This window comes from Eschrichtius robustus, chromosome 16, assembly GCF_028021215.1.
Source record: "Eschrichtius robustus isolate mEscRob2 chromosome 16, mEscRob2.pri, whole genome shotgun sequence".
NCBI lineage: Eukaryota > Metazoa > Chordata > Mammalia > Artiodactyla > Eschrichtiidae > Eschrichtius > Eschrichtius robustus.
Window position 1 is genome coordinate 83,768,022 of NC_090839.1, and position 24,581 is coordinate 83,792,602.

Genomic DNA, 24,581 nt, shown 5'->3' on the forward strand with positions numbered 1-24,581 from the left:
TTCCTCACGCACGCGCGCACGGAGGGGGCGACGGCCGCGGTGACGCTGTTTGCGCCGGGCGGGCGGCGGCGCGTGAGGCGCGCGATTCCCGGTGCCCTGGGAGCAGTGCCCCGGCCCCCGCCGCTCCCGCCGCCGCCATGTCGGGCAGGTCTGTGCGGGCCGAGACCCGCAGCCGGGCCAAGGATGACATCAAGAAGGTGATGGCGGCCATCGAGAAAGTGCGGAAATGGTGAGGGGCCAGGGCCGAGAGTGCTGGAGGGGGACGCCGGCCCAGGCCCAGAGCGGCGGTGAACTGGCGGGTGGGGTGGGAGCTGACCGGCGGGCGCTTGGGGGGAGGGGGGGGCGGAGAAGGCGGGAGGAGGGTGCCGCTCGCGTCGGCGTGAGGTCAGAGGGCGCGCCAGCCGCAACCAATCAGCGGGTCGCCCGGCCCGCGGGTCCGCCCACCTGCCCTAGGGCAGCGCGGCGCCCGGAGGAGCTGCCGGCTTTTGGCGGCGCTCGGTCCATGGGGTCTGTTTCGCGCGCCGGTCCTCGCGCGGGCCTCGTCCCCGCGCCCGCCTGCCTCGGGAGCCTTTTGCGTTCTGAACTGTCCCATGTAAGAGCTAACAATCTCTGAGAGTTTCCCGTTGGCCAGACTGAACGCTCTACGTATTAAGTCGTCTAAGTTAGGTGAGAGCTTCTCGGCAAACCTGCATGCCACGGGACCAAGTGGTTATTGGATTTAAAAGTCCTGTGTTTCGCCTAATACGGACCCACACGAGCGAGCTGGGTAGGCATTTTCTCTTGGTGGCCTGGGAGCTGTTAGTAGAGGAGTCAGGATCTACCCTTCGTTTGGAAACGGCTCCTATAGCGTTCGTTGCAGGCGCCGGTTGACCGCCTATTTTGTACCAGAAACAGTGATGCGTTATCACCTTCAGTTTTCACAGCCAACGGTTTGCGCCAACTTCTTGAGTACTTTTCTCTAGCTGATTACTAGTAATAATTTTAAAGTCCGGGTAGGTGTTAGCTCCCTCCAGGAAGCCTTCTCCAAGTTATCCTGTCCTTCACCCTCCACTCCCTTTATTATTATTTTTTAATTATTTTATTTTATTTATTTATTTTTGGCTGTGTTGGGTCTTCGTTGCTACGCGGGGGCTTTTCTCTAGTTGCAGCGAGCGGGGGCTACTCTTCCTTGCGGTGCGTGGGCTTCTCATTGCGGTGGCTTCTCGTTGCGGAGCAGGGGCTCTAGGCGCGCCGGCTTTAGTAGTTGTGGCCCACGGGCTTAGTTGCTCGTGGCATGTGGGATCTTCCCCCACCAGGGCTTGAACCCATGTCCCCTGCATTGGCAGGCGGATTCTTAACCACTGCGCCACCAGGGAAGTCCTTCCACTCCCTTTAGGGTCATTACCTTGGACTTTATTTCGTGTTTATTTGTCCATTTCTCTACAAGATCAAGTTCCTTAACTCTCTATCAATAAGGGCTTCATATATAGTTGTACTCATAAATACTAGTTAAATAATTAATGATTTTTCCCCTCCAAATCCCATCCTTCTAGGTTTTTTTGTGAAACCTAAAAATGGGCATACCTTTCTCTTCTGGTCATCTCCGTCCTCACCTGCGGCCTAGGGCAGATGAGCATATTCTCTCACCCAGAACTCTTGTACCAACTTCCCTATGATCTGTCTGCTTCAGGACTGGCTCATTCCCCAGTCCATTCATCACACTGTATTTTTCTCAGGTGTGAATCGTCTAGCACTCCTCTGCTTAGGAAATAATGCTTCATTGATCTCTTCTTGCTCTTAGGATAAAGACCAAAGATGATCCTTCTTGCCCCACCAGACTGGTTCAAACTGCCCTCTTTCCCAAGATGCTGGCCATCTTTCAGTTGGGGCCACACTTCTGTTTCTGCTACCTGGTGTCCTTCCTCTACCCTCTCCTCCCCCTTGCCTAGTTAACTCATAGTTCTGCTCTCCAGTTGCTTCCTCAAGGACACCTTTCAAGATCCCCAGTGTAAATCAGGTCCCCTACTGGAACTTTCCACATTGTATTAGGTCGAACCATAAGATATCGCCTGTATTTGCCTTTTTAACCAGCAGAAGCGGCAGTTTGATATGGTTAAACCTAGTGATTAGGTTTCTAACTGTGAGATGAGTTGTGTGATGTCTGTTTCCAGTTGGAATTTCGGGTCTGTGAGGGTCAGGACTGTGTATCTTGTTCCCTGTGTGCCCAAGACTTAGCATAGGGTCTTGAATATTAAATATTTGTTGAGTAAATGAGGAATAAATGAGTGGCTTGTCCAGGAATTAATTCCAGTTTCCTAAGTCTTTAGTTCATTCTTCTTTCTGTTACATCATAGTCTCTACATTTCTGTGATGTCACCATTTGCTCAATAGCATCATCAATAGCAGCAGTAACAGCAGTTACTTTTTTTGCTTCTTTGTCCTTAAATTGGGATGCGAAACTTGCAGAAGTCATACTCCAGACTCCCCAGCTCTGGCCGTTCATAATCTACACTCTTATTCAACAATGTCACTTGCCTTTCCCTCCCCAGGTATGTGCGGGGTGGGGAGAACAACTACTCATTTTTTAAGGCTCATCTCAAAAGTAACCTCTTCTGTAAAATGAAACCTTAAAGCAGTCTTTCCATGGCGGCTTGGCCTTCACCTCTTCCAGAAGCCAGTGTGAGGCTCAGGTCTGTTAGTTGGAAGCATCCTGTCCTGCTCCTGTGATTATTTTTAAATAGCATCGTGTTTCAATCCACAGTTCCACAGGAGTCATAGGAGTTCTGCCTTCCATGGGATATCCTGGTCTTACTCTTTCAGCCTTCTTCCTTGCCACCTTCACGTGTTACAGTGATTTCTTTACTTATCTTTTCATTGCTATGAGTTCCCAAGAGAGGGACCCTATCTTATATATCCTTTATCTCCTGTAGGGCCTTGTATATTAGGGCTTTATAAATATCAGTGGAATTGAATTTATTTTGGGGAAATAAAGAAGTTTATGCCAGATAGATACCTGAGTTTGAAAATGTGCTGATACTCTATACTGCTGTAGGCTGTGAGGAACAAAAGGTTTTGGTACACTGTACATGAGCAAAGGTGGCAAGTAGAGGGTTCAGAGCCAAAGGCATTTGATAGCAAAGTGTTTCTGGAAGGGATGATTTTGTCCTGAAAGGTAAGGTATGATTTGATGGAGAGGAAGTTTAGAAAGCACTTAAGATTGAAGGAATGATCTGCTGAGAAGTGGGAAAGCACAGTTATGATCAGAAAATCTATTTTACTGTTTATCAGTTCTAAGAAGTGTCTTTGTTTTAGGGAGAAAAAGTGGGTGACTGTGGGTGACACGTCCCTTAGGATATTTAAGTGGGTTCCCGTGACAGACAGCAAGGAGGTAAGTGTGGAAGAAAATCGAAACAACAAAAAGGTAACGTCTTCTTTCTTTCTTTGATTGCCTCTTAATTATAATGGAATGTATTTTCCCAGAATTGAGTTGAAAATACTTCAAGGCATCCTCTGTCATTGGTCCACGCAAAGCCTCTTATTTTATTATTTACCCCCCTTGATTCCCTTTCCTTAACTCATTCCTCTTTCCCAGGGCTTGGCAAACTACAGCCCAGGCCTGCTCCCTGTGATTCAATATAGTTTTATTTGAACACACCTATGCCTGTTTGTTTCCTTATTTGTGGCTGCTTTTGAGTTGTAATGGCAGGGTTGAGTAATTGCCATAACACCTAATGGCCTGCAAAGCCCAAGATATTTATTATCTGGCCCTGTAAGAAAAAAAAAGTTTGTGGACTCCTGCTGCCCACTGTAGTTTATTACATCATGTGTTTAATATGTATATATGCCTTTCTAATTCCTCTTCCATGGGTTTATTTGGACACCTGAATATTATTATTTTTTTTATCTTTGTCTGCGTTGGGTCTTCATTGCTGCACACGGGCTTTCTCTAGTTGTGGCGAGCGGGGGCTAATCTTTGTTGCGGTGCGCGGGCTTCTCACTGCGGTGGCTTCTCCTGTTGCAGAGCATGGGCTCTAGGTGCGCGGGCTTCAGTAGTTGCTGCGTGCGGGCTCTAGGGTGAGCGGGCTTTAGTAGCTGTGGTGCACGGGTTCAGCAGCCGTGGCTTGCGGGCTCCAGAGCGCAGGCCCAGTAGCACACGGGCCCAGTTGCTCCGCGGCATGTGGGATCTTCCCACACCAGGGATGGAACCCGTGTCCCCTGCATTGGCAAGTGTATTCTTAACCACTGCACCACCAGGGAAGTTCTGGACACCTGTATATTCTTGAAAAATACATAGCGTTGTTTAATATTTGTATTTCTAAAAATTTTGCATCTATATATAGCATTGTGCTATAAACCTCTATTCTCTTTTTGTTTTTGAGAACTCTGCATGTTTCTGTAATTGTAAATAAAATTATTATCATTACTCTTGCATTGTATTCTCTTATGTGCAGTGACCACGTTTATCTATACATTCTCTGAGTGATAAACACCCAGATTTCTCCAGCTCTTTTTTTCCTGATTGTTTTGAAAAGATCTGAAATATAAAACACGTACAGAAAAGTATCTAAAACATAATGTAGTATATAGTGAAAAAATATAAAGCTAATACCCTTGTAAAAACCACCTAGGTCAAAAAATAGACATTGCCAGCTCCCCCAGAAGGCTCTGTAACTCTTCCCAGCGTCCCCCTCCCTCCCCTCTAGAGGAGACCACTCTCCTACTTCTGCTTTTACGACCACTTCTTTAGTCATTTGTAAACATTTTTTACTTTATATAAACAGCATCATGAAGTATCTGTTTTTGTATGTCTTGCTTTTTTTGCCTAGTGTTTGTAAAATCATCCATGTTGTATTTGGAGCTGTTTGCTCCTTTTCATTGCTGTATGGAGGTTTTTTTGTTTTTGTTTTTAAATTTAATTTAATTTTTATTTTTGGCTGCATCGGGTCTTAGTTGTGGCATGCGGGATGATCGTTGAGGCATGCAGGACCTTTCGTTGCAGCGTGTGGGCTTCTCTCTAGTTGTGGCCCATGGGTTTTCTCTTCTCTTTTTGTGGCGCATGTGCTCTAGTTGAGGCGCGTGAGCTCAGTACTTGTGGCATGCAGGCTTAGTTGCCCCGTGGTATGTGGGATCTTAGTTCCCTGACTAGGGATCGAACCCAGGTCCCCTGCATTGTAAGGCGGATTCTTTTTTTTTTTTTTTATAGATTTATTTATTTTATTTATTTATTTTTGGCTGCGTTGGGTCTTCGTTGCTGTGTGGACTCTCTCTAGGTGCGGAGAGTGGGGGCTACTCTTTGCTGTGGTGCACGGGCTTCCCATTGTGGTGGCTTCTCTTGTTGCGGAGCACGGGCTCTAGGCGTGCGGGCTTCAGTAGTTGTGGCTTGCGAGCTCTAGAGCGCAGGCTCAGTAGTTGTGGTGCACGGGCTTAGTTGCTCCACGGCATGTGGGATCTTCCCAGACCAGGGCTCGAACCCTTGTCCCCTGCATTGGCAGGTGGATTCTTAACCACTGTGCCACCAGGGAAGCCCTATGTAAGGCAGATTCTTTACCACTGGACCACGAGGGAAGTCCCTGTATGGAATTTTATTGTAGGACTGTACCATAATTTATCTTTCTGATTCTCCTGTAGATGAATATTTGGGTTGTTCCCCGTTTGGGATAATAGGAACAATGTTCCTGTGACATTCTTATTCAGTATATGGGTCAACACGTGCATGGGTTTTCCTAGGATATATTCCTACGAGTAGAATAGCTAAGTCTTAGGATATGTGTATTTTGACCTACACTAGCGAATACCAAACTAGTTTCCAAAGTGATTGTAGCAGTATATATTCTTTTTTTTTTTTTAAAGTAAGCAGTACCTTATTTTTATTTTATTTATTTATTTATTTATTTTTGGCTATGTTGGGTCTTCGTTTCTGTGCGAGGGCTTTCTCTAGTTGTGGCAAGCGGGGGCCACTCTTAATCGCGGTGCGCGGGCCTCGCTGGTTGCGGAGCACAGGCTCCAGACGCACAGGCTCAGTAGTTGTGGCTCATGGGCCTAGTTGCTCCGCGGCATGTGGGATCCTCCCAGACCAGGGCTCGAACCCGTGTCCCCTGCATTGGTAGGCAGATTCTCAACCACTGTGCCAGCAGGGAAGCCCTATACCAGTATATATTCTTAACAGCAATATGAGTTCTCACTGCTCCAAATCCTCATCAACAGTTGGTATAGTTAGACTTAATGTATTAAGATAACTCATTGTTGGGCTTCCCTGGTGGCGCAGTGGTTGAGAATCTGCCTGCCAATGCAGGGGACACGGGCTCGAGCCCTGGTCCGGGAAGATCCCACATGCCACGGAGCAACTGGGCCCGTGAGCCACAACTACTGACCCTGCGCGTTTGGAGCTTGTGCTCCGCAACAAGAGAGGCCGCGACAGTGAGAGGCCTGCGCACCGCGATGAAGAGGGGCCCCCGCTCGCCGCAACTAGAGAAAACCCTCGCACAGAAACGAAGACCCAACACAGCCAAAAAATAAATAAATTAATTAATAATAAAAAAAAAGATATCTCATTGTGGTTTTAATTCGGTGATTAATGATGTAATTACTAATGAGATGGAGAACCTTTTCAGCATCCTTTTGGATTTCCTCTTTTAAGAAGTTCCTATTTAAGTCTGTTTGGCTGTGGTCTTTTTCTTAGGACTTGTAGGGATTCTCTGTGTTGTAGACACATACTTTTTAATGATTAAATACTATCTGTACCTTTTTCCATTCCATGGCTTGTCTTTACACTCTGTTTATGCAGGCTTGAGTAACAGAAGTATTTTGTTTTTGTTTTTTTAATTTTATTTTTGGCTGCATTGGGCCTTCATAGCTGTGAGCAGGAGCTACTCTTCGTTGTGGTGCGCGGGCTTCTCCTTGTGGTGGCTTCCCTTGTTGCAGAGCGTGGGCTCTAGGGCACACGGGCTTAAGTAGTTTTGGCGCGCGCGGGCTCAGTATTTGTGGCTTGCGGGCTCTAGAGCGCAGGCCCAGTAGTTGTGGTGCATGGGCTTAGTTGCTCCGCCGCATGTGGGATCTGCCTGGACCAGGGATCGAACCCGTGCTCCCTGCATTGGCAGGCGGATTCTTAACCACTGTGCCACCAGGGAAGTCCAGAGTAACAGAAATTTTTAATTTTAATGTAGACAAAATAATCTTTTACTTTATAATTAATGCTTTTAAATGCCTTAAATCTGTTCCTTCTTTGAGGTCACAAAGATACTCTTCCATATAATCTTCTACAAGCTTGTTATTCTGTTCCCATTTATAACACACCTGGAGTTGATTTTCGTGTATTTTGAAGTAGGGGCCCAATTTCATTTTTTTTCCATGTGGTTATGCATTTGTCCCACCAATTGAAAAGACTCTTTTCCTCCTGCTCTGTAGAACCAACTTTGTCATATTCCAAGTGTCCGAATATGGGTCTGTTTGTGTGTGTTGCCTCCAGTTTTTTTTGGTAGCACAGATGACTCTGGTGGACATCCCTTAAACCATTGTCCTTGAGGACTTGTGGGAGGTTTTCTCTGGATTAGATGCCCAGGAGTGAGATTGCTCTGTTACTGGCTATATGTACATGATTGTTTTTACTAGATGCTGGCTGTCAGGTCTCTCTCCTGAATAGCTGCACCCGGATAGTTAGTACACTTCCCCAGTTGTGCCGCAGGGCTCCTGTTTCCCACATCTTCAGCAACATCTGATATTATCTAACTCCTAATTCCTAAATCCTGCCAGTCTGATAGACATAAAGTGGTATCTCTTTGTTTATTTTGTATTTTTCTGAACACTAGGGAGGTTGACAATTTTATCTTTTCAGATATCCTTTTTATTCATTTAGATTTCCTCTTTTCTGATTTCTATTTTTTTGCCCTGAGGCTTGTGGGATCTTAGTTCCCCAACCAGGGATTTAACCCAGACCCTCGGCAGTGAAAGCACAGAGTCCTAACCACTGGACTGCCAGGAAATTCCCCTCTGATTTCTTGTATTGGGTTTCCTCTTTACTTTTCTGATTTGCATGGCTTCTTTGATTGATACTCTAGATATTCTAGAAGATACGGTGTCTTCTTTTGATTTGTATTTCCCTGGTATGTCTTGTAATTCTGTTTTTCCCCGTTTTACATTTTTCTGCTTATTGGGCATATTGGGAATAGGTTTAGCTGTGGGTGACAGAAAACTCAAAGTAGTAATGGTTTAAAAAAGTTTTATTTTATTCTTAGAGAAACAGAAATATGCAGTCTAGGACTGGTGTGGCACTTCTGCTCTAAGAGTCCCCAGGGACCCAGGTTTCTTGCAACCTTTCTGTTCCTTTTTTTTAAAATAAATTTATTTATTTATTTTTGGCTGCGTTGGGTCTTCATTGCTGTGCGTGGGCTTTCTCTAGTTGTGGCGAGCGGGGGCTACTCTTCGTTGCGGTGCGCGGGCTTCTCATTGCGGTGGCTTCTCTTGTTGCAGAGCATGGGCTCTAGGCCCACGGGCTTCAGTAGTTGCGGCGCGTGGGCTTAGTTGCTTCGCGGCGTGTCGGATCTCCTGGACCAGGGCTCGAACCTGTGTCTCCTGCATTGGCAGGTAGATTCTTAACCACTGCGTCACCAGGGAAGTCCCACCTTTTTTTTTTTTTTTTTTTTTAATAATTTATTTTTAAGAGAGTAATGGTTCTATTCATTTTACTTTATTGTGGTAAAATACACATATCATAAAATTTAGCATCTTAACCATTTTTTAAGTGTACAGTTCAGTAGTGTTGAAGACATTCACTTTGTTGTGTAATCCATCTCCAGAACTCTTCCTCTTGCAGAGGTAAACTCTATACGCGTTAAACAATTGCCCATTTTCCTCTGCTTCATGTTTGACCTCGTATCCAAGTTTGAGCTCCAGCCATCATTCAACACATTCAAGTTCAAGGCAGCAAGAGAGTGGAAGGATGGGCAAATGGTATTTTTATGAATTTAAGGAGTTTCCTAGAAGTCTCCTCTGGACATGTATACTAACTATGTGTGTTCATAATAGCTGTGGCACATTTAGGGGCCGGAAAGGCCGTGAAAATGTCACCATCTAAACATTCTACTTATATGGACAAGGATTTCTGCCGTGATACACTTTCTTTTTTCTCTTCACCTCATGATGACTAGACAAATTTTCTTCTGATTTGAAAGTTCCACATTTTATTTTTAATTTTTTTATTGGCTGTCTCTAACCTAATAATACTTATACTTACTGTTTTTCTGTATCAGCGTATAAAGCTTATCAAAATCTGTGTTTCCCCTCTGAGCCTGAACACATTTTTAACCACCCCTGGTCTCTACCCCCGCCCCCCACTTTCATTCCTGCCCTCTCCTTAGTTTTGAATGGAATTTCAGGTCAGATATTCTGTTCAGATATTTTTGTTTTTACAGACATTTCTTGTTTTAGTCATTGCTTAATTAGACAAAGTAAACATTACTAGTTATTTACTAACCCTTTGTACCTATTTATTATTGCTTTCTCTTAGATTCATTTCTTTTCTTGCTGGAATACACCCTTCAAGAGTTTTGCCAAAGAGGGCTTGTGTGGAGAAAACTTTCTGAAAATATCTTTGTTTTACTTTCATGTTTAATTGATACTTTTACCTGTGTATGAAATTCTAGGTTAAAAATTATTTTCTTTCAACATTTTGAAACTATTACTCAGTTGCTGTGCTTCTAGTTTTCTGTTGAGAAATCTGATGTCAGTCTAATTCTTGATTTCTTTGTAGGTGATTCTTTTATATTCCTGGAAGCTTTTAGAATTTCTTCTGTTTGACCTGGAACTTCTGTAAGAATATCCTGTAATGTGGACATCTAGCTTCATTTCTTAACTTTTAGTTTGTTTCATCTCTTTATTTTGTCCTCATATATTCTGACTTCTCAACCCAGTTTTTGCTCATTAATCTTTTCTTCAGCTCTATTTCTGCTAATAAACTCGTTCACTTAATTGTTTTTTCTTTTTTTCCACGCTGCGCAGCTGGCTTGTGGGATCTTAATTCCCTTCACAGGGATCAAACCTGGGCCCCAGGCAGTGGAAGCGTTTAGTCCTAACCACTGGATTGCCAGGGAATTCCCTCATTCACTTAATTTTTATTTTGAACGAGTTTATTATTCATACCAAATTTCCTTTGTTGTTGGTTGTTCAAAACAACTTTCCAGTGTCATCCTTATCTTTCTGAGGAGACTTGCTATGTTTTATTTCAATTCTTCTGTCCCACTAGTCTGCTTCTTCTGGTATAGCTTGTTCTGTTTATTGTCTTTCATGGTGCTTGTTTTCCTCCAGTGTCTGGTTAGTTTTTTCTGTGCACTCATCTTTTTTTTTTTTTTTTTAATTTTTATTTATTTGTTTATTTATTTATGGCTTGTGTTGGGTCTTCGTTTCTGTGCGAGGGCTTTCTCTAGTTGCGACAAGCGGGGGCCACTCTTCATCGCGGTGCGCGGACCTCTCACTATCGTGGCCTCTCTTGTTGCGGAGCACAGGCTCCAGACGCGCAGGCTCAGTAATTGTGGCTCACGGGCCTAGTTGCTCCGTGGCATGTGGGATCTTCCCAGACCAGGGCTCGAACCCGTGTCCCCTGCATTGGCAGGCAGATTCTCAGCCACTGCGCCACCAGGGAAGCCCCTGTGCACTCATCTTTTATTCCTTTTGACTCTGAGCTGCATTGGTTAGAAATGTGTAACTGAGGCTTTGTGTTCCCTCCTCTAAATGGATTTAGGGGATGGGATTAGCCTCAGGGTTCAGCCTTTCCCTTTTCCCCTCTCTCATCTTCCCCTGCCTCCCAGGGAACTCCCTAGTACCAGTCTTCCACGTGCTGCCTTTATCTGGGAGCAGCCATCCTTGTCCAGCCAAAGGAGCTGGTGGATGAAAGTTACGGGGGGGGGCTCTGGAGTCACCCTTTGTTTTTCATCTAACCCTGGCTCTGGTGATGCCAGTACCCATAAGGGCCAAAGGTCAGGCCGCTAGATCTCTTGGGTAGTGTGTACATGTGGGGGAAGGACACTGCCAGCGACCTCCTCCCCATTTCTCACATATAAGACCCTGGCCCTTTCCTATTTCAAGTTCTCCTGCCCAGGACTCAGCTCCTTTTGTCTCTCCGAAGGGCTTCTCACAGTGTTTGTGTTGGTTTCTGAGCTGGGCCCTGAGGTCCATCGGTTTATCTACCTTCCAGTGGTCCATGATAGTGTGCCATCTTCTAAGGTACTAGCATAGACCAGTTAGGTTAGGAAAAATAGAAAATGACCAAATTGGTAAAGAAAAAAATGTGAAGGACATAAGGGAGTGGGGTACTGCTGATGGGAGAGTAAATTGGGACAAACTTTCTACAGGTGAAGTTGATCATATATGTATACTTAAAAGCTTAATTAACCAGATGGTGGGAATCCTTTCACAGTGTATACGTATATCAAATTAACCCAGGGTACGCTTTAAATATCTTACAATTTTATTTGTCAGTTACACCTCAGTAAAGCTGAGGGGGAAAAAGCTTTCAGAATATTTATGCCTTTGATCTAGAAGTTTTATCTCTAGAAATTTATCCTCAGGACATAATCATGATGTGTACAAGGTACATCTGTAGTGTTGAGCATCACAATATTATTGTTCGTGGTATTTAAAAATTGCAAGCAAAATGAAGATCTTACTGTAGAGAATTCATAAAGTTATTATTCAATGGCATAGAAAATTTTTTTTTTTTTTAGGAAGTTACATATTTTATTATTAAACTGTTTCTTATTTTCCTGCAAGGCTGTTGCTTCACTGTATAAAAATAGCACAAGCAAACACAGTATATTGCAAAATTAAGATAGTAATGTTCTTAATTGGACACTATGCAACTAACAAACTTTTCTCCACTGCCATTTATTTCCAGTGGCAAGTTCATTGAGTCTTTTTTTTTTTAAACGGCAACATTGCCTTTTATTTATTTATTTATTTTTTAATACATTTATTTATTTTTGGCTGCGTTGGGTCTTCGTTGTTGCACGTGGGCTTTTTCTAGTTGTGGCGAGCGGGGGCTACTCTTAGTTGCGGTGTGCAGGCTTTTCATTGCAGTGGCTTCTCTTGTTGCGGAGCACGAGCTCTAGAGCGCAGGCTCAGTAGTTGCAGCACAAGGGCTTTGTTGCTCTGCGGCATGTGGGATCTTCCTGGACCAGGGCTTGAACCCGTGTCCCGTGCATTGGCAGGCGGATTCTTAACCACTGTGCCACAGGGGGAGCCCCATTGAGTCTTTTGACCTAAATCCGGAGATGGCTGTAAGCAAGTTACAGTATTATATAAGGTTAAGATAACAATGTTATTCTTGAATTACATAATTTTTATAACTAGTTTTACCACAGATAATTTCAGGAATTCTGAATATTATAACTGGAGACTAGCCTACAAATCATAGGGTGTTGTGAAAAAGATGCAGTGTTTATCTGAAATCGTGAGGAAGTTAAGGGGTATTTTCTTCAGGCAACATTGTTGAAAGTCGTTTCTTTTGCTAAAAGTTGCTTTTTAAAAATCTGTCCACCACTAATTTAAGACAACTATGCTAGATTAAGTTGTTTCAAACTAGTTTATTTAGGGGTTCCATTTTCACTCAATAGATTTTATGTATTTCTCATATGCTTCTTCACTCATTAGTTCATCTAGTTCTGAAGGGTTACTGAGTGTCATCTTGATCAGCTAACCATCTTCATAACAAGATTTGTTGACAAGTCCTGGATTTTCTGCTAGAGCTTCATTCATTTGTTACATCTCCTGATAGAGAAGAATGGAGTTCACTCACAGCTTTCACACTTTGCAAAGCACCAGATTCCTCTTGTTTGTTCAATTTTGTCCCAACTTCAGGCAGACTACAGTAAACAACATCTCCCAAAGCTTCCTGTGCAAAATTGCTGATTCCCACTGTTCCAACACCGTTTTCTGTTGTTACCCATTCATGTTTGTCTGTGAATTTACGACCTGACAGCAGAGCAGGTCCGGTGCGCAGCGCCCGGACGGCGCCCACCTGCAGTCCCCAGGGCCGCAGTGGGCAGGGCGTGTGGGGCGCAGAGGTGGCGCGCAGGCTGCAGACCGCAGCCCGCACGCTCCGCACCACTCGCAGCACCATGTTTGCAGAGAAAAATGTTTTTAATATGGTGAATGGGGGAGGGGGAGCAAGTTATAATGCTGACTCATGAGCCATTTTCATACAGATACATGTATAGGTTGTCTCTGGTTGTACAGGTGATTTTCATTTCTTTTTCTGTATTTTCAGAATTTCTTATAGTGAATGCATACTTTATGTGAGCACAGAATCATTAAAATAAAGATAAATGAGAGATCAGAAAAAAATAATGATAAAGCCAAATGTTGGCATGGGTGCCATGATGCTCGTACTCCAAATATATTGCCAACCTCCTTGTAGAGAGTGGTGAGTGAGCCACAGTGTATTTTAAGAAAAATATGTTTAGTTTATACTTTTTGATCTAGAAGGAATTTTTTTTGTGAATTTAGTCACATAATCCAGGAAAAAGTGAAAGTTGAGCATTGTGGGTTTATTCCTACTAGCAATAAACAAAAACAATCCTAAATAAGGTAAAGCTAAATGTCCACTAGTTGAGTAGTGATTAAGTGATTATGATGTCTGGAATATTGTGCAGCTAGTAAAAATCATGTTTATGTAGCCTCTGCAGTAACATGGTAAAGTGTAATTACATTAAAATTATGTCTGTATATGAAAAAATGAAGGGAAGGACTGCATATATGTGTACAGTTGATTTATTGCCGAGCTAGTACTGAGAGTATTAAGAAACACTAAGCTGTATTACTAGTACAATGCACGTACAATAAATAGGCAAGTATAAAACGTATGAATTGGTAAATTTGAGATTATTCAGATTTGAACTTTTGGCCGTTGGGATGCTCTCATTTGCAAATGCTTGGATTGATGATTTCCTGTCCTGTGGATTATTTCCTTGTTTGTTGCAAGCTAGTGCTTACCTTCCCACTGTGGTTCCCCCACATGTGTAACCTGCATCCTGCTTGAAGGCAAAGGTGGACATGGGAGATCATTTTGAGTGGATGGGGTGGATTGGTGAGGAATAGAGCTAGCAGGGGCCCCTTGTCCTGTCACTGCTTGCATTACATATAAAGTGACTCCTTCCTTTGTCCAGTCAGAGGTTCTTTCTTCTTTCACTTTTTTTTTTTCTTCCCTGCTGCGCTACTAAAACAGGGATCTTTCTCAAATGAGTATTTTGTGTTTCTCACCCATGCATGTAGGGAACGACTGGATAGAGCATTCTTACCCGGGCAGAAAGCAGAAGAGTCCTACAGGGGGCTCTGGTGGAAGATATGTATCTGCCTCTCACTTGCGATTCATGATATTAGCACTGGAAGGGTCCATTTTTACTGACAGAGACACTGAGGCCTGGGGACACCTTGTCCAGGATCCTGTTATTCCTCGGGTCCTGGATTCTGAAACTGCTGTTGTTCCTCCTGTTCCTAATCCAGACCTCTCTGGTGTCTCAGCACCTTCCCTCTCTCTGTGAGTCTTCTGCTTGGCTCTGTCATATTCCTCTTTTTTTCCTTTTCTAGAAAGAAAAGTCAAAATCGAACAGTTCAGCAGCCCGGGAACCTAATGGCTTTCCCTCTGATGCCTCAGCCAATTCCTCTCTCCTTCTTGAATTCCAGGGTGAGTTGCATCCATATGTCTTCCTTGCAGGAAAATGAAAATTTAGATGACCCATTAATAATCAGAAGAATAGTCTGTGTGTCATTTCAGTGCCTACTGTTTTGCTGGTATCTTCCTGGGCACTTTATGGAAGGCTTTTCATTTAAACCTCACAATAACCCTGCAAGAGAGACCACAGTCTCCTCACTTACCAGTTACGGAAACTGAGGCTCAGAGAGGTGAGGTTACACATCTAAAGTCACATCACTTGTAGGTGGCAGACCCCATGGTGGGTCCCGGTTTTCTGGATCAGAAGTTCTTTTCTTTAGACTGTGTATTTGATGAGAGTGCCTCAGAGGAGACCCCCCATGCCGGGGCATCTGCCCATCCACCCTTAGCCCAAGCTCTGCCTCCTAAACCAGTCTTCGGTAGACGTCCGGCCTGAGTCAGCACTACACTCCTAACATTACCTTTTATACCTGTGTGGCAGCTACTGTTTATGAAGCACTTTCACTTCAGTTTCTTATTTGTATCTTTACATTAGCCTGTGATATAAACCAGGCAGTTATCGTCATCCCTATTTCAGAAAACTGATGCTTGGAGAAGAAAAGTATTTGCCTAAGCAGAAGAGCAACAGAGCTTTATTCTTTTTTGTGATAAAATGCTACTTCCATCTTAGTATAGAAGGTGGTGGTCATTGTAGGATAAAGACTAGAAAGGGCTCACAGTTTTCTCTTCGGAAGTAGACTGGGAGCGCCCAGGTATCCCCTCCTCACTTCTTCCCCAACCCCTGCAAGGTCAGTGTGGTACAGGAAGAGAATACAAGGGAAATGTTCTCTAGCTGTGTGAGATGTTCCATCATAAAGCTCTGGGAGACATGGGAGGCTCCATTTCCTCAGTCTGGGCGCTATCTCATCCTTTTCGTTCATTGAACATTTAATGAACTCCGACTATGTGCCAGGTACTATGTGCTGCACTGGAGATTCAAGGACCAGTAAGCCACAGAGCCTACCTGCGCAGAGTGTAATGGAGGGAGACTGGTGTGTAATATAGTAAGTGCGGGTGTGCACGGGAAACAGCAGGAGCATAAAAGAGAGGGTGGTCATTTCCACCCAAGGGAGCCTGGGGCACAAGGCTCTGTGGAGGAGGCGATGCCCGAGCTGAACGTGGGCACGTGCAGGGGCTTTGCAGGAAGACCGGAAGGAGCGTGTCGTAGCAGACGCTGGTACTTGAAGCTGCTCTTAGGCTCGAGTCCAGTTAGGCAGGAGCCGGGCTGCGTGGGGAAGAGCAGCAGGCGGTGAGCCTGGAGCTCAGAAGGGAGTTTGTAGGTTGCGATAGGGCCCTCTCGTGGGCAGTGGGGAACCCACAGGGGTTTAGCAACATCACTCTGGCAGTGGTATGAGGTCCAGCGGGGGTGCCTGAGACTGCGGGAAGGGCAGTTAGGTAGCTGTGGCTGGAGGCCAGGCGAGAGATCATGAGGGCTGAGCTGAGGCCACGGGAGAGGAAGGCATGGGCACGGGCCGAGTCAGAGCAGTGGGTGGGGCAGATTTGGTGACTGGCTGCTGGAGGTCAGGGAGAGGAAGGCCCTGCAGACTCTGTGTTTTTAACTTAGGTGGTGACTTTAAGCCTTCAGACAGCGCTTCCCAGGTGGGATCCCACGGTCCTTGAGGCGAGGCGGTGAGATGGAGCCTAGGCAGGTGCAAGGGCCTGAGCTGACCACCTCCAGACACTATCACCCTCCTTCAGACAGCCGAGAATGGCAGACAGACTGTCATTTTCTACACCTCTTGTATTGTGAGAAAGGTTGAGAGGCACAGCTGTGTTCCTCCCTTCACTGGACAGTAGGAAAATACCAGGTCCCAGCTATATAACTGGTGGATAATAAAGAAGGGGTTAATAAGCATACCTTGACCTTCCTGAAATATAAATGTTGCATAAACTTAAAGATTCTGGCTGTATCTTGTGGTGCTTAGAACATGTGTCATAAAATAGAACATGCTTAGATTAATCAATTTAGACTCTTGTTGGTAATTTGCAGTGCACAGAAGCCCCCAGAATGTCTGCCTTTGGTTCAGGGGCTGTTTACAGCCGTGATCATTGTGTGCCCGGCTGTGTCCACGCTGTCTGCAGAGACACCAGGCCCTTGGCTCTGTACTGAGTTACTCTCAAAAGTGACCAGCCTCAGCTGTTGCCTTTGTCATGTTTGGTTTTCAGATGAAAACAGCAACCAGAGTTCCGTGTCTGATGTCTATCAGCTCAAGGTGGACAGCAGCACCAACTCGAGCCCCAGCCCCCAGCAGAGCGAGTCCCTGAGCCCAGCGCACACGTCCGACTTCCGCACAGATGACTCCCAGCCCCCCACCCTGGGCCAGGAGATCCTGGAGGGTGAGTCTCTGCTGGCCCACGATGCGCGTCTTGGAGGGCCTTGCTCTTGCTCTCGATGTTTCTCTTCTTCAGAGTCACAGGTTAGAGAAGCTGCCCCAGAGCTGGCAGCTTCAGGCCGTTTGTCAATTGTTGGAGGTATTTTGGGGAATGGTTGTATTTTCCCCTTTCGCAGAACGAAGAAAGAAAACAGCAGCCCAACTGAGCGCCAGGCTCTCTGTAAGGAAGGCACTTTTCGTATTTGATGCCTGGTATGATTCTCTCAAAAACCCCATGAAATGGCAGCTGTTACCTCCATTTTACAGATGAGGAAGTAGTCTTAGAAAAGTTCAGTTGCTTGGCCATGATCACACAGCTCGTAACTTGTGGAACTGTGAGTCTCATTTCATTCCTTCTAAGTTCAGAGCTCGTGCTCTTTGCACTAGATCCTGCGAATTTCTTCCTATAATGTATATTGATTCTGCGGCCCGTGTTGCCTCTTCACCAAGGCGTCTCCACATAGCTCCCAGGAACACTCCCCCAGCTTGGGGCAGAGATTCCACAGGAGTCTCCCGCCCCAGGACGCCCTGCAGTTACGCTGACCTTGCTTTTTCAGAGCCCTCCCTGCCTGCCTCAGAAGTTGCTGATGAACCTCCCACCCTCACGAAGGAAGAACCGGTTCCATTAGAGACACAGGTAAGGAGGTGCTTTGGGTTTCCCAGTTTCTAAGAGAAAAGTAAGGGCTCTGTTAATGTGCACTGGCTCTATAGCATGGGACGTGCTGTAGTTGGGAAGGCAGCACGGACGCTGGGCTCCAGGTTATAAGGTAGGGGAAGAGGTTTGCTCATCTGTGAGACAGTGGGGGGTGGACTTCTGGGTTGTAATTAGGGCGGAAGGGGAGGTCTGGTTCAGAGGAATGGCCCTATGATTCCATGCTCTGGCTGCTTCTAGATTGCTGAGGAAGAGGAAGACTCAGGTGCGCCTCCCCTGAAACGCTTCTGTGTGGACCAACCCGCAGTGCCGCAGACAGCGTCGGAAAGCTAGCACCACCCTGGCACCCTTCGCCTCCTGGCCCCAGGCCTCTCTTGCATTCTGGTTCTGGCTGTGCTGTGCTGCTGGGCTAAGGGCAAGCACTGGGCTCCAGAGCCTGCACATAGGAGCCTTCTGGGCTGGAAGGCTGACATAGGACTGGGGGTCGTAACGTCATCTTCCCGTCCCTGGCACCTGTGTCTGCTTGATCCTGAGAAGAGGAGCACTCCTGTCCTTGTTGCACCCCAAGTAGGCTGGAGCATCGGCCACTCCAGGGTTCATCTGTCACCTCCAGGCAGCAGTCTCTGCTCTGGAACCTCTGGACTGAGCCGCTGGTGCTTTGACAAGAGGAAAGAGATGTGGAAGGCATCCTCTAGAGAAGAGAGTGCCTAGGGCTTACTTGAATTGAATGGAGACTGTAGATTCGTGGACTTTCCCATAGGGCTAGGGGCCCTGTAGGCTGCTGTTGGAGAATGCCTGAGTAGACTCCGGAGGCAAGGGAAGGGCTTCGCTCCATGAGAGGGCGGAGAAGTCCATATAGATTTCTTGCTGTCCTGGCACTTCTGCCCATTCCTGAGGTTATCCTGCCTCTCATGGGCTCTCTGGCTGCTGACAGTCCTTTGTCCCCCACTGTAACCATTCCCTTCCCCCAACACACGCGCACGCATGCACACACGCACACACACACACGCACGGCGCAGCTTTTGCTGTTTCCACCTGGACATTTCATTCCAGCATCCCCTGCCTCCCGCCACGGTCCCCAGCACTCCTGCCGCAAACTCTGCCCCAGCGAGAATTTGAGGTTCTGACAACAGCACCCATTCCCACAGTACTCCTTCAGCTCAGACTGTCTAGGAAGTTCCCTTTTCTTTGAAATCTGCATGTTTAATTGAACCTCGTGATTTTATTTTTTGTTTCAAAAAAGTTTTAAGAAAATGGAAATGGGCAACAGTGAGTGAAGACATATTTTAGCACCGAATAGAATATTTTTAAAATTAAACTATTTGAAATATGTCTTGTTGGTAGCTGAGTGCTTCATTCTTGCAGGTTGTGGAGGGCAGGGGCTGGGGGGCGTGGTGGCTGAGTGCTAGCGACGTCACTGTGGGCTGGGCCCTGCCAGTTGTCTTCACTCCCACAGAGTGACTTTCCGATGAAGATGATTTGGAGACTCCATTTGAAGTTGTCATGTACTTGGAATTATACTTCTGTCCCTGCCTACACCAAATGAAAACCTGTGTACACTGTACAGCTCCAGGTCCTTAGGAGGCTGACTTTTGTTCTTTAACTTTTTTTTTATTATGGTAAAATACACAACCATAAAACGTACCATTTTAACCATTTTAAAGTGCACAGTTCAGTGGCACTAAGTACATTCACAGCATTGCGCAGTCATCACCTCTGTCTAGCTCCAAACATTTTCATCACCTCAAACAGAAACCCATACCCTTTAAGCCCTCACTCCCCATTTGCCCCTCCCCCAAAGGCCCTGGCTATCATAAATCTGCTTTTTGTCCATGGGTTCCTTTTTGCTCCCGATTCCAAAGGAAAACAGTAGAGTCATGGTGGAAAAGAATTCTACATTCTATCATCTCCAAGAATTTCATATCCTGGACTTCCCTGGTGACACAGTGGTTAGGACGCCACGCTCCCAATGCAGGGGGCCCGGGTTCGGTCCCTGGTCAGGGAACTAGATCCCACATGCCACAGCTAAGAGTTCACATGCCACAACTAAAGAGCCCACATGCCGCAACTTAGGGAGCTGGCGCAACCAAATAAATATTAAAAAAAAAATTTCATTTCCATATTCCCTAAAGCGATTCCTCTCATTTCTCTTAGGGGTTCCAGGTGTCATGGATGAAACTAGAATCCCAGTTAATTCTGTTGCCTTTTTTTTGTCATCTCTAGTTGGTTTTTTCATCATCTTTAGTTGGTTTTTTCTTAAAAATTTAACAGGTACTAAAAAACTGTTTAATGTCACAGATACTAGAATCATATGTGGTACATGAAGTATGTCTTAATTTGTTTAAACAAAGGAAGCTATTGAAAGTATAATGACCAAGAGACCAAAAAAAATGACCAGGCAGATTTTGGAAAAGAATCAAATAGAGGATCCTTTTAGTGGGGAATGGTATTTAGAAACCTAGATAAACCTAGTTTTGCTAAAGAGGAAGGAGTCTGAGGGAAGAAATAGAAACACAGGACAGATTGTGGAGGGCCTTGAAGGTCACGTCAGAGTTTGGTTTTACTCTGTTGGCTTTAGGGAGCCAACCATTAGAAGCCAAGAACAGGGGAGTGACATAGCAAGATGCCATGGAGAGGAAAGAGAGGGAGGCAGGGGGACAAGTTGGAAGGACCCTGCCAGCCTTATCCAGATATGTTTGCACTTATCAAGAGGAGACTTAGAGTTCTGTGAGTTTGAGGATAGAACGGTGATAGGTACATGGAAAACAAAGTAAAATTACACGAGGCAAACCAGGGGAAACAGAAGAAAGGAAGTGCAATCAGTTCACCATGTGGATCATTTGTGAATAATTCATAATCATAAGTTATACACTGACTATTGATTTGAACTATTGCAACATAATTATATATGCTTGTATACGTGTATGGTGTTTCTGGGGGATATAAGAGGGCTAAGTTCTCATTTTCCACTGACAAAAGTCAACAGCTAATATTAAAACTGGAAAACTAAAAACAACAGCAATATATATGTTATTTAGAAATAGGGAGGTAAATACCAGAGGAAACAGCTTAACGTATTGAAAATGGATGCCTGGGGGAAGGGAAGCAGGAAGTGGATGGGGGAGAGCACTGCAGGGCTGCTTTTTGTAGAACTATTTGTTTTCTTAACTCCGTTTATATGTTTCCTTTTTGGAACCATGTCCATTTTACCATGAAAAAATACATAATTTTAATGTAGTTTAAAACATTTTTAAAGAAGAAAGTCATTACAGTAGCAGTTTTGGCCAGAAATAATTGAAGTAGGATGCAGTGGGGATGGCAGGAAGGGGATGGTTCACGATTTCAGGCAGGCAGAATTGCTGTCATCTGATTGACCCTATGGCTGTGGAGCTCAAGAGAGGTCAAGGCTGAGCCTGTGAGGTCGTGAGGAAGGTGGGGCCATTAATAGAAATAAAAAACACCCACACAGAGCAGGTGATGGAGGGAACAGAGATCATAGACTGCAGATTTGGGATGTTTTGAGGTTTAGGAACCAACAGGACAGGCCGGAAAATACCAGCCAGAAACTGAAACTGTAGGAAATTCCCTGGCCGTCCAGCGGTTAGGACTCCATGCTTCCACTGCAGGGGGCACGGGTTAGATCCCTGGTCAGGGAACTAAGATTCCCGCTAGCCACATGGTGCAGTCAAAAAAAAAAAAAAAAAAAAAACGACAAGCTGAAACTGTCTAATCAAGGGTTTCAGTCTGCATCAGTTAAAGAGGGGTGTTAAAAAATCTTGTGTTAATTAGCTCCATTGTTTGTAAATTGGAGCCATAGAAAGAAATGGAGGACAACCATCAAGCAATAGTCACATTAAAGTTTATTACTTTTTTCTATTTTAAAATGAAAATATAATCACTATAGAAAAACAAATGGAAAAATATACAAAAAGATAACGAAGAAAATAAAACCAACCATAACTCCATCTCTCCAAGGTAAACACTATTCTTTGTTTGGAGAGACACTTCTCAGCTCCTTTTCTTGGGACTCCAGCTAATAGGCTGTATTCACAAAGCCCCACCTCTAGCTTCCACTTCGGTCTGCAGGATTTCCAACTGTGTTCTGGATGGCTCTCCAGGGTACCTCCGGTTCTTATGGCTGAAACTGAGCCCATCAATGAGTCTCCCATTTTCAATCTCTGCTTTACCACCACCAGGGCTGGATTCCAGTCCACAGCAGCCCCAAGCACTGAAATGACTACGGTGACCATTCTCATGTGCAATTAGATGCCTTTTTTGAAATATCAAAAGTTTCCAAAATTTGTTTTTTGGATGTTTTTGGAGTTCTTATTCTGTGTGTAGTCTGCCGTTAGTTATCTAGTTCTGCAAGTGTCCATCCCATTAGCCACTTAGTCTGTGCCTCAAATCTGGCCACCTGTCTCCACTGATCCTTTTTTTTTTTTTTTTTTTTAACTACCCTTTACTGCTTCTGCCTCCATTAGATTTCCTAAGCACTAGTGTGTTTTTTTAAATTTTTAAAAAATTTTTTATTTATTTATTTTTGGCTGCATTGGGTCTTCGCTGCTGTGCGTGGCCTTTCCCTAGTTGCAGTGAGCAGGGGCCACCCCTCGCTGCGGTGCGCGGGCCTCTCATTGCGCTGGCCTCTCCTGTTGCGGAGCACCGGCTCTAGGCGTGCAGGCTTCAGTAGTTGTGGCACGCAGGCTCAGCAGTTGTGGCCCACGGGCTCTAGAGCACAGGCTCAGCAGTTGTGGTGCACAGGCTCAGTTGCTCTGCAGCATGTGGGATCCTCCCGGGCCAGGGCTCAAACCCGTGTCCCCTGCATTGGCAGGCGGACTCCCAACCACTGCGCCACCGGGGAAGCCCCTCCACTGATCTTGCTACAAATTTGAGGCCCTTGCCACCAGTGCCACAAACTACTGCAGTTCCCTTCTATAGGGTCGCTCCAATTCAACCCTCACACGCTTTGGCCAGGATGATGACTTCCTCTGCCACTCTCATCTCTTGACATTTTCTGCCTGAAAAATCCCTATGTTTTAGGCACATTGTCCTGAATTTACCAAGTCTGCTCTGCTGCTCCCTCTGCCTAGAAAGTTCGTCCCTCATTTCCTCTGCTTAGTGGAGTGTGCTACTTACCTCTTCACAATCAACTCAGATGCCACATCCTCTGAGGTTTCTCCTAATCCTCTTAGAAGAAATGGCTACTGAAGGAAGATGAGCTCCCTTCTCTGCTAGGTGATCAGAAGGAGCTTCATAGAGATGGCGTCTGACCTACATCAATGGAAAAAAAAAAATGTTGCCTGCCATATCAGTAAACAAAGGATGTTGCAGGCAACAAGCCATCACCTTACAGCTGAGCCATGAGGGAACTCAGGATAGAAACAAGATGCCCGCCATCTAGCAGTGCCCCCCTCCCCAACCCCCAAACTCAGGAAGAGAAAGCACAGGATACTGGCCCCAGATAGCTGAGGTGTATATCAAAGGAATGATTTCGGTGAGCCCTGACTTTTGCATCTTCCCATACATAGAAAAGCACTAAATTTCTTAACTTGAGATATCTTGTTTTCTTTAACAGTAATCTTTCGATGTTCTGACTACTACCTGGTCTTTGTTGCAAAAACTCCTATGTATCCTGGCTCCTCCCCTACCTCTTCCAAGCAGTCTCTCAGGGCTATCTGAGATGTTGGGTCCTGGACTTAAATCCTCGGTTTTGTCTGCCAAATAAAACATAATTCTCAACTTTTAAGTTGTGCTTTTTTTTTTTTTTCCAGTTGACACCTAGAACTTACCTTTTACTGGGGGGTATCCTTCTCACTTCAACGTGAGAAGAAAAGGAGAAAAAGGTCTGGCATTGGCATGCTGCCATTCAGGGACATCTAGCAGTCTAGCCCTGTCGAAGACCAGGCTGGGAAGGTATGTTCTGGGCACTGAAGATTTTTGAACCAAGGGAGACAATTTAACCAGGGATGAATGATTAATAAGTGTGTTTCTGACTGTACTGGATAGCCAAGCAGATTTTGGACTATGTGGGTGTAGTGTGCTTGGAAAAGTAGCTCAAATGTTCTCACTCTCCAGGCACAATTATTGCTGTTTTCTTACTGCGCACTTTGTACAGCATTCATCACACAGAACTGTGATTATTTGTCTCTCATTTTTTCAAGTCTCATTTTTTTCCCCTGTAGCACCCAACGCAGGGCCCCGAACATTGTAGGTGCTAGTAAAGACTATTTGAATGAAGGTATGTATTTTTAATAGACATGTTTAATAAATTTTTCCAAAGAAGCTTCTGTATTATCCTTTCCAGCAAACCCCTAGAAGCAAGCATTATACTAAATATCCAGATCTCAACCACACTCTAGTCTAGAAGCAGGTAACTTTGGGGGGACCAAGGCTGGGGCTCAAGTTATCCCTCGTAGAACCTTTGCTGAGGTAAGGTCTGGAGGTTACTTCCCGCCAAGCCCTCCTCCCATCCGCCCCACCCGCGCATCTCCGGGCGTGGCCGAGAGCGGCGCCTTTAAGAAGGGGGCGGAGCCCAAGTGAAAAGACAAAGCCCCTGGCCGCGCGCTCCCCCTCCCCCCTCCGGCGCACCACACGGACAGTGGTGCCCGGATGTCGGTGTCGCCTTCGGTGACAGATGGCGCAGTGTCTGTATATGTTAGAGGGCTTCTCTGGCCTGACCTCTTTGAATTCCCGGCCTTTCGGTCCCCCGCTGTCCCCCACTTTCAACTCCGCCGCTGGAGGCCCGCTCCTGTCACTGGCGCTTACATAACGTGACCTTTCACCTCTTCATACTGCCCTCTAGTGCGCTGCAACCCAACTAGGCGGCCCGGGAAGGGGGAGGGACCTAATCACAGAGCGGCAGCTCCTCTGAGCCAATAAACTC

General features: G+C 45.5%; 1 protein-coding gene, 1 long non-coding RNA gene and 1 pseudogene across 2 annotated transcripts; 1 reads left to right on the top strand and 2 right to left on the bottom strand.

The window, feature by feature from the left end:
• BCL7B (BAF chromatin remodeling complex subunit BCL7B) lies at positions 1-19,031 on the top strand. The gene is made up of 6 exons (XM_068524067.1): positions 1-229; positions 3,292-3,367; positions 14,554-14,650; positions 16,844-17,014; positions 17,607-17,686; positions 17,942-19,031. The coding sequence occupies exons 1-6, from the start codon at positions 138-140 to the stop codon at positions 18,032-18,034; spliced, it is 609 nt and encodes a 202-aa protein (XP_068380168.1). The 5' UTR covers positions 1-137; the 3' UTR covers positions 18,035-19,031.
• Positions 11,960-24,472, bottom strand: LOC137749819 (uncharacterized). Its single transcript, XR_011070294.1, has 3 exons — positions 24,377-24,472; positions 22,835-22,969; positions 11,960-12,243 (listed from the first exon to the last, which is right to left on the bottom strand). It is a non-coding gene; the product is annotated as an uncharacterized lncRNA (long non-coding RNA).
• LOC137749818 (glycine cleavage system H protein, mitochondrial-like) lies at positions 12,571-13,087 on the bottom strand (annotated as a pseudogene).
• Positions 24,473-24,581: the final 109 nt, after the last annotated feature.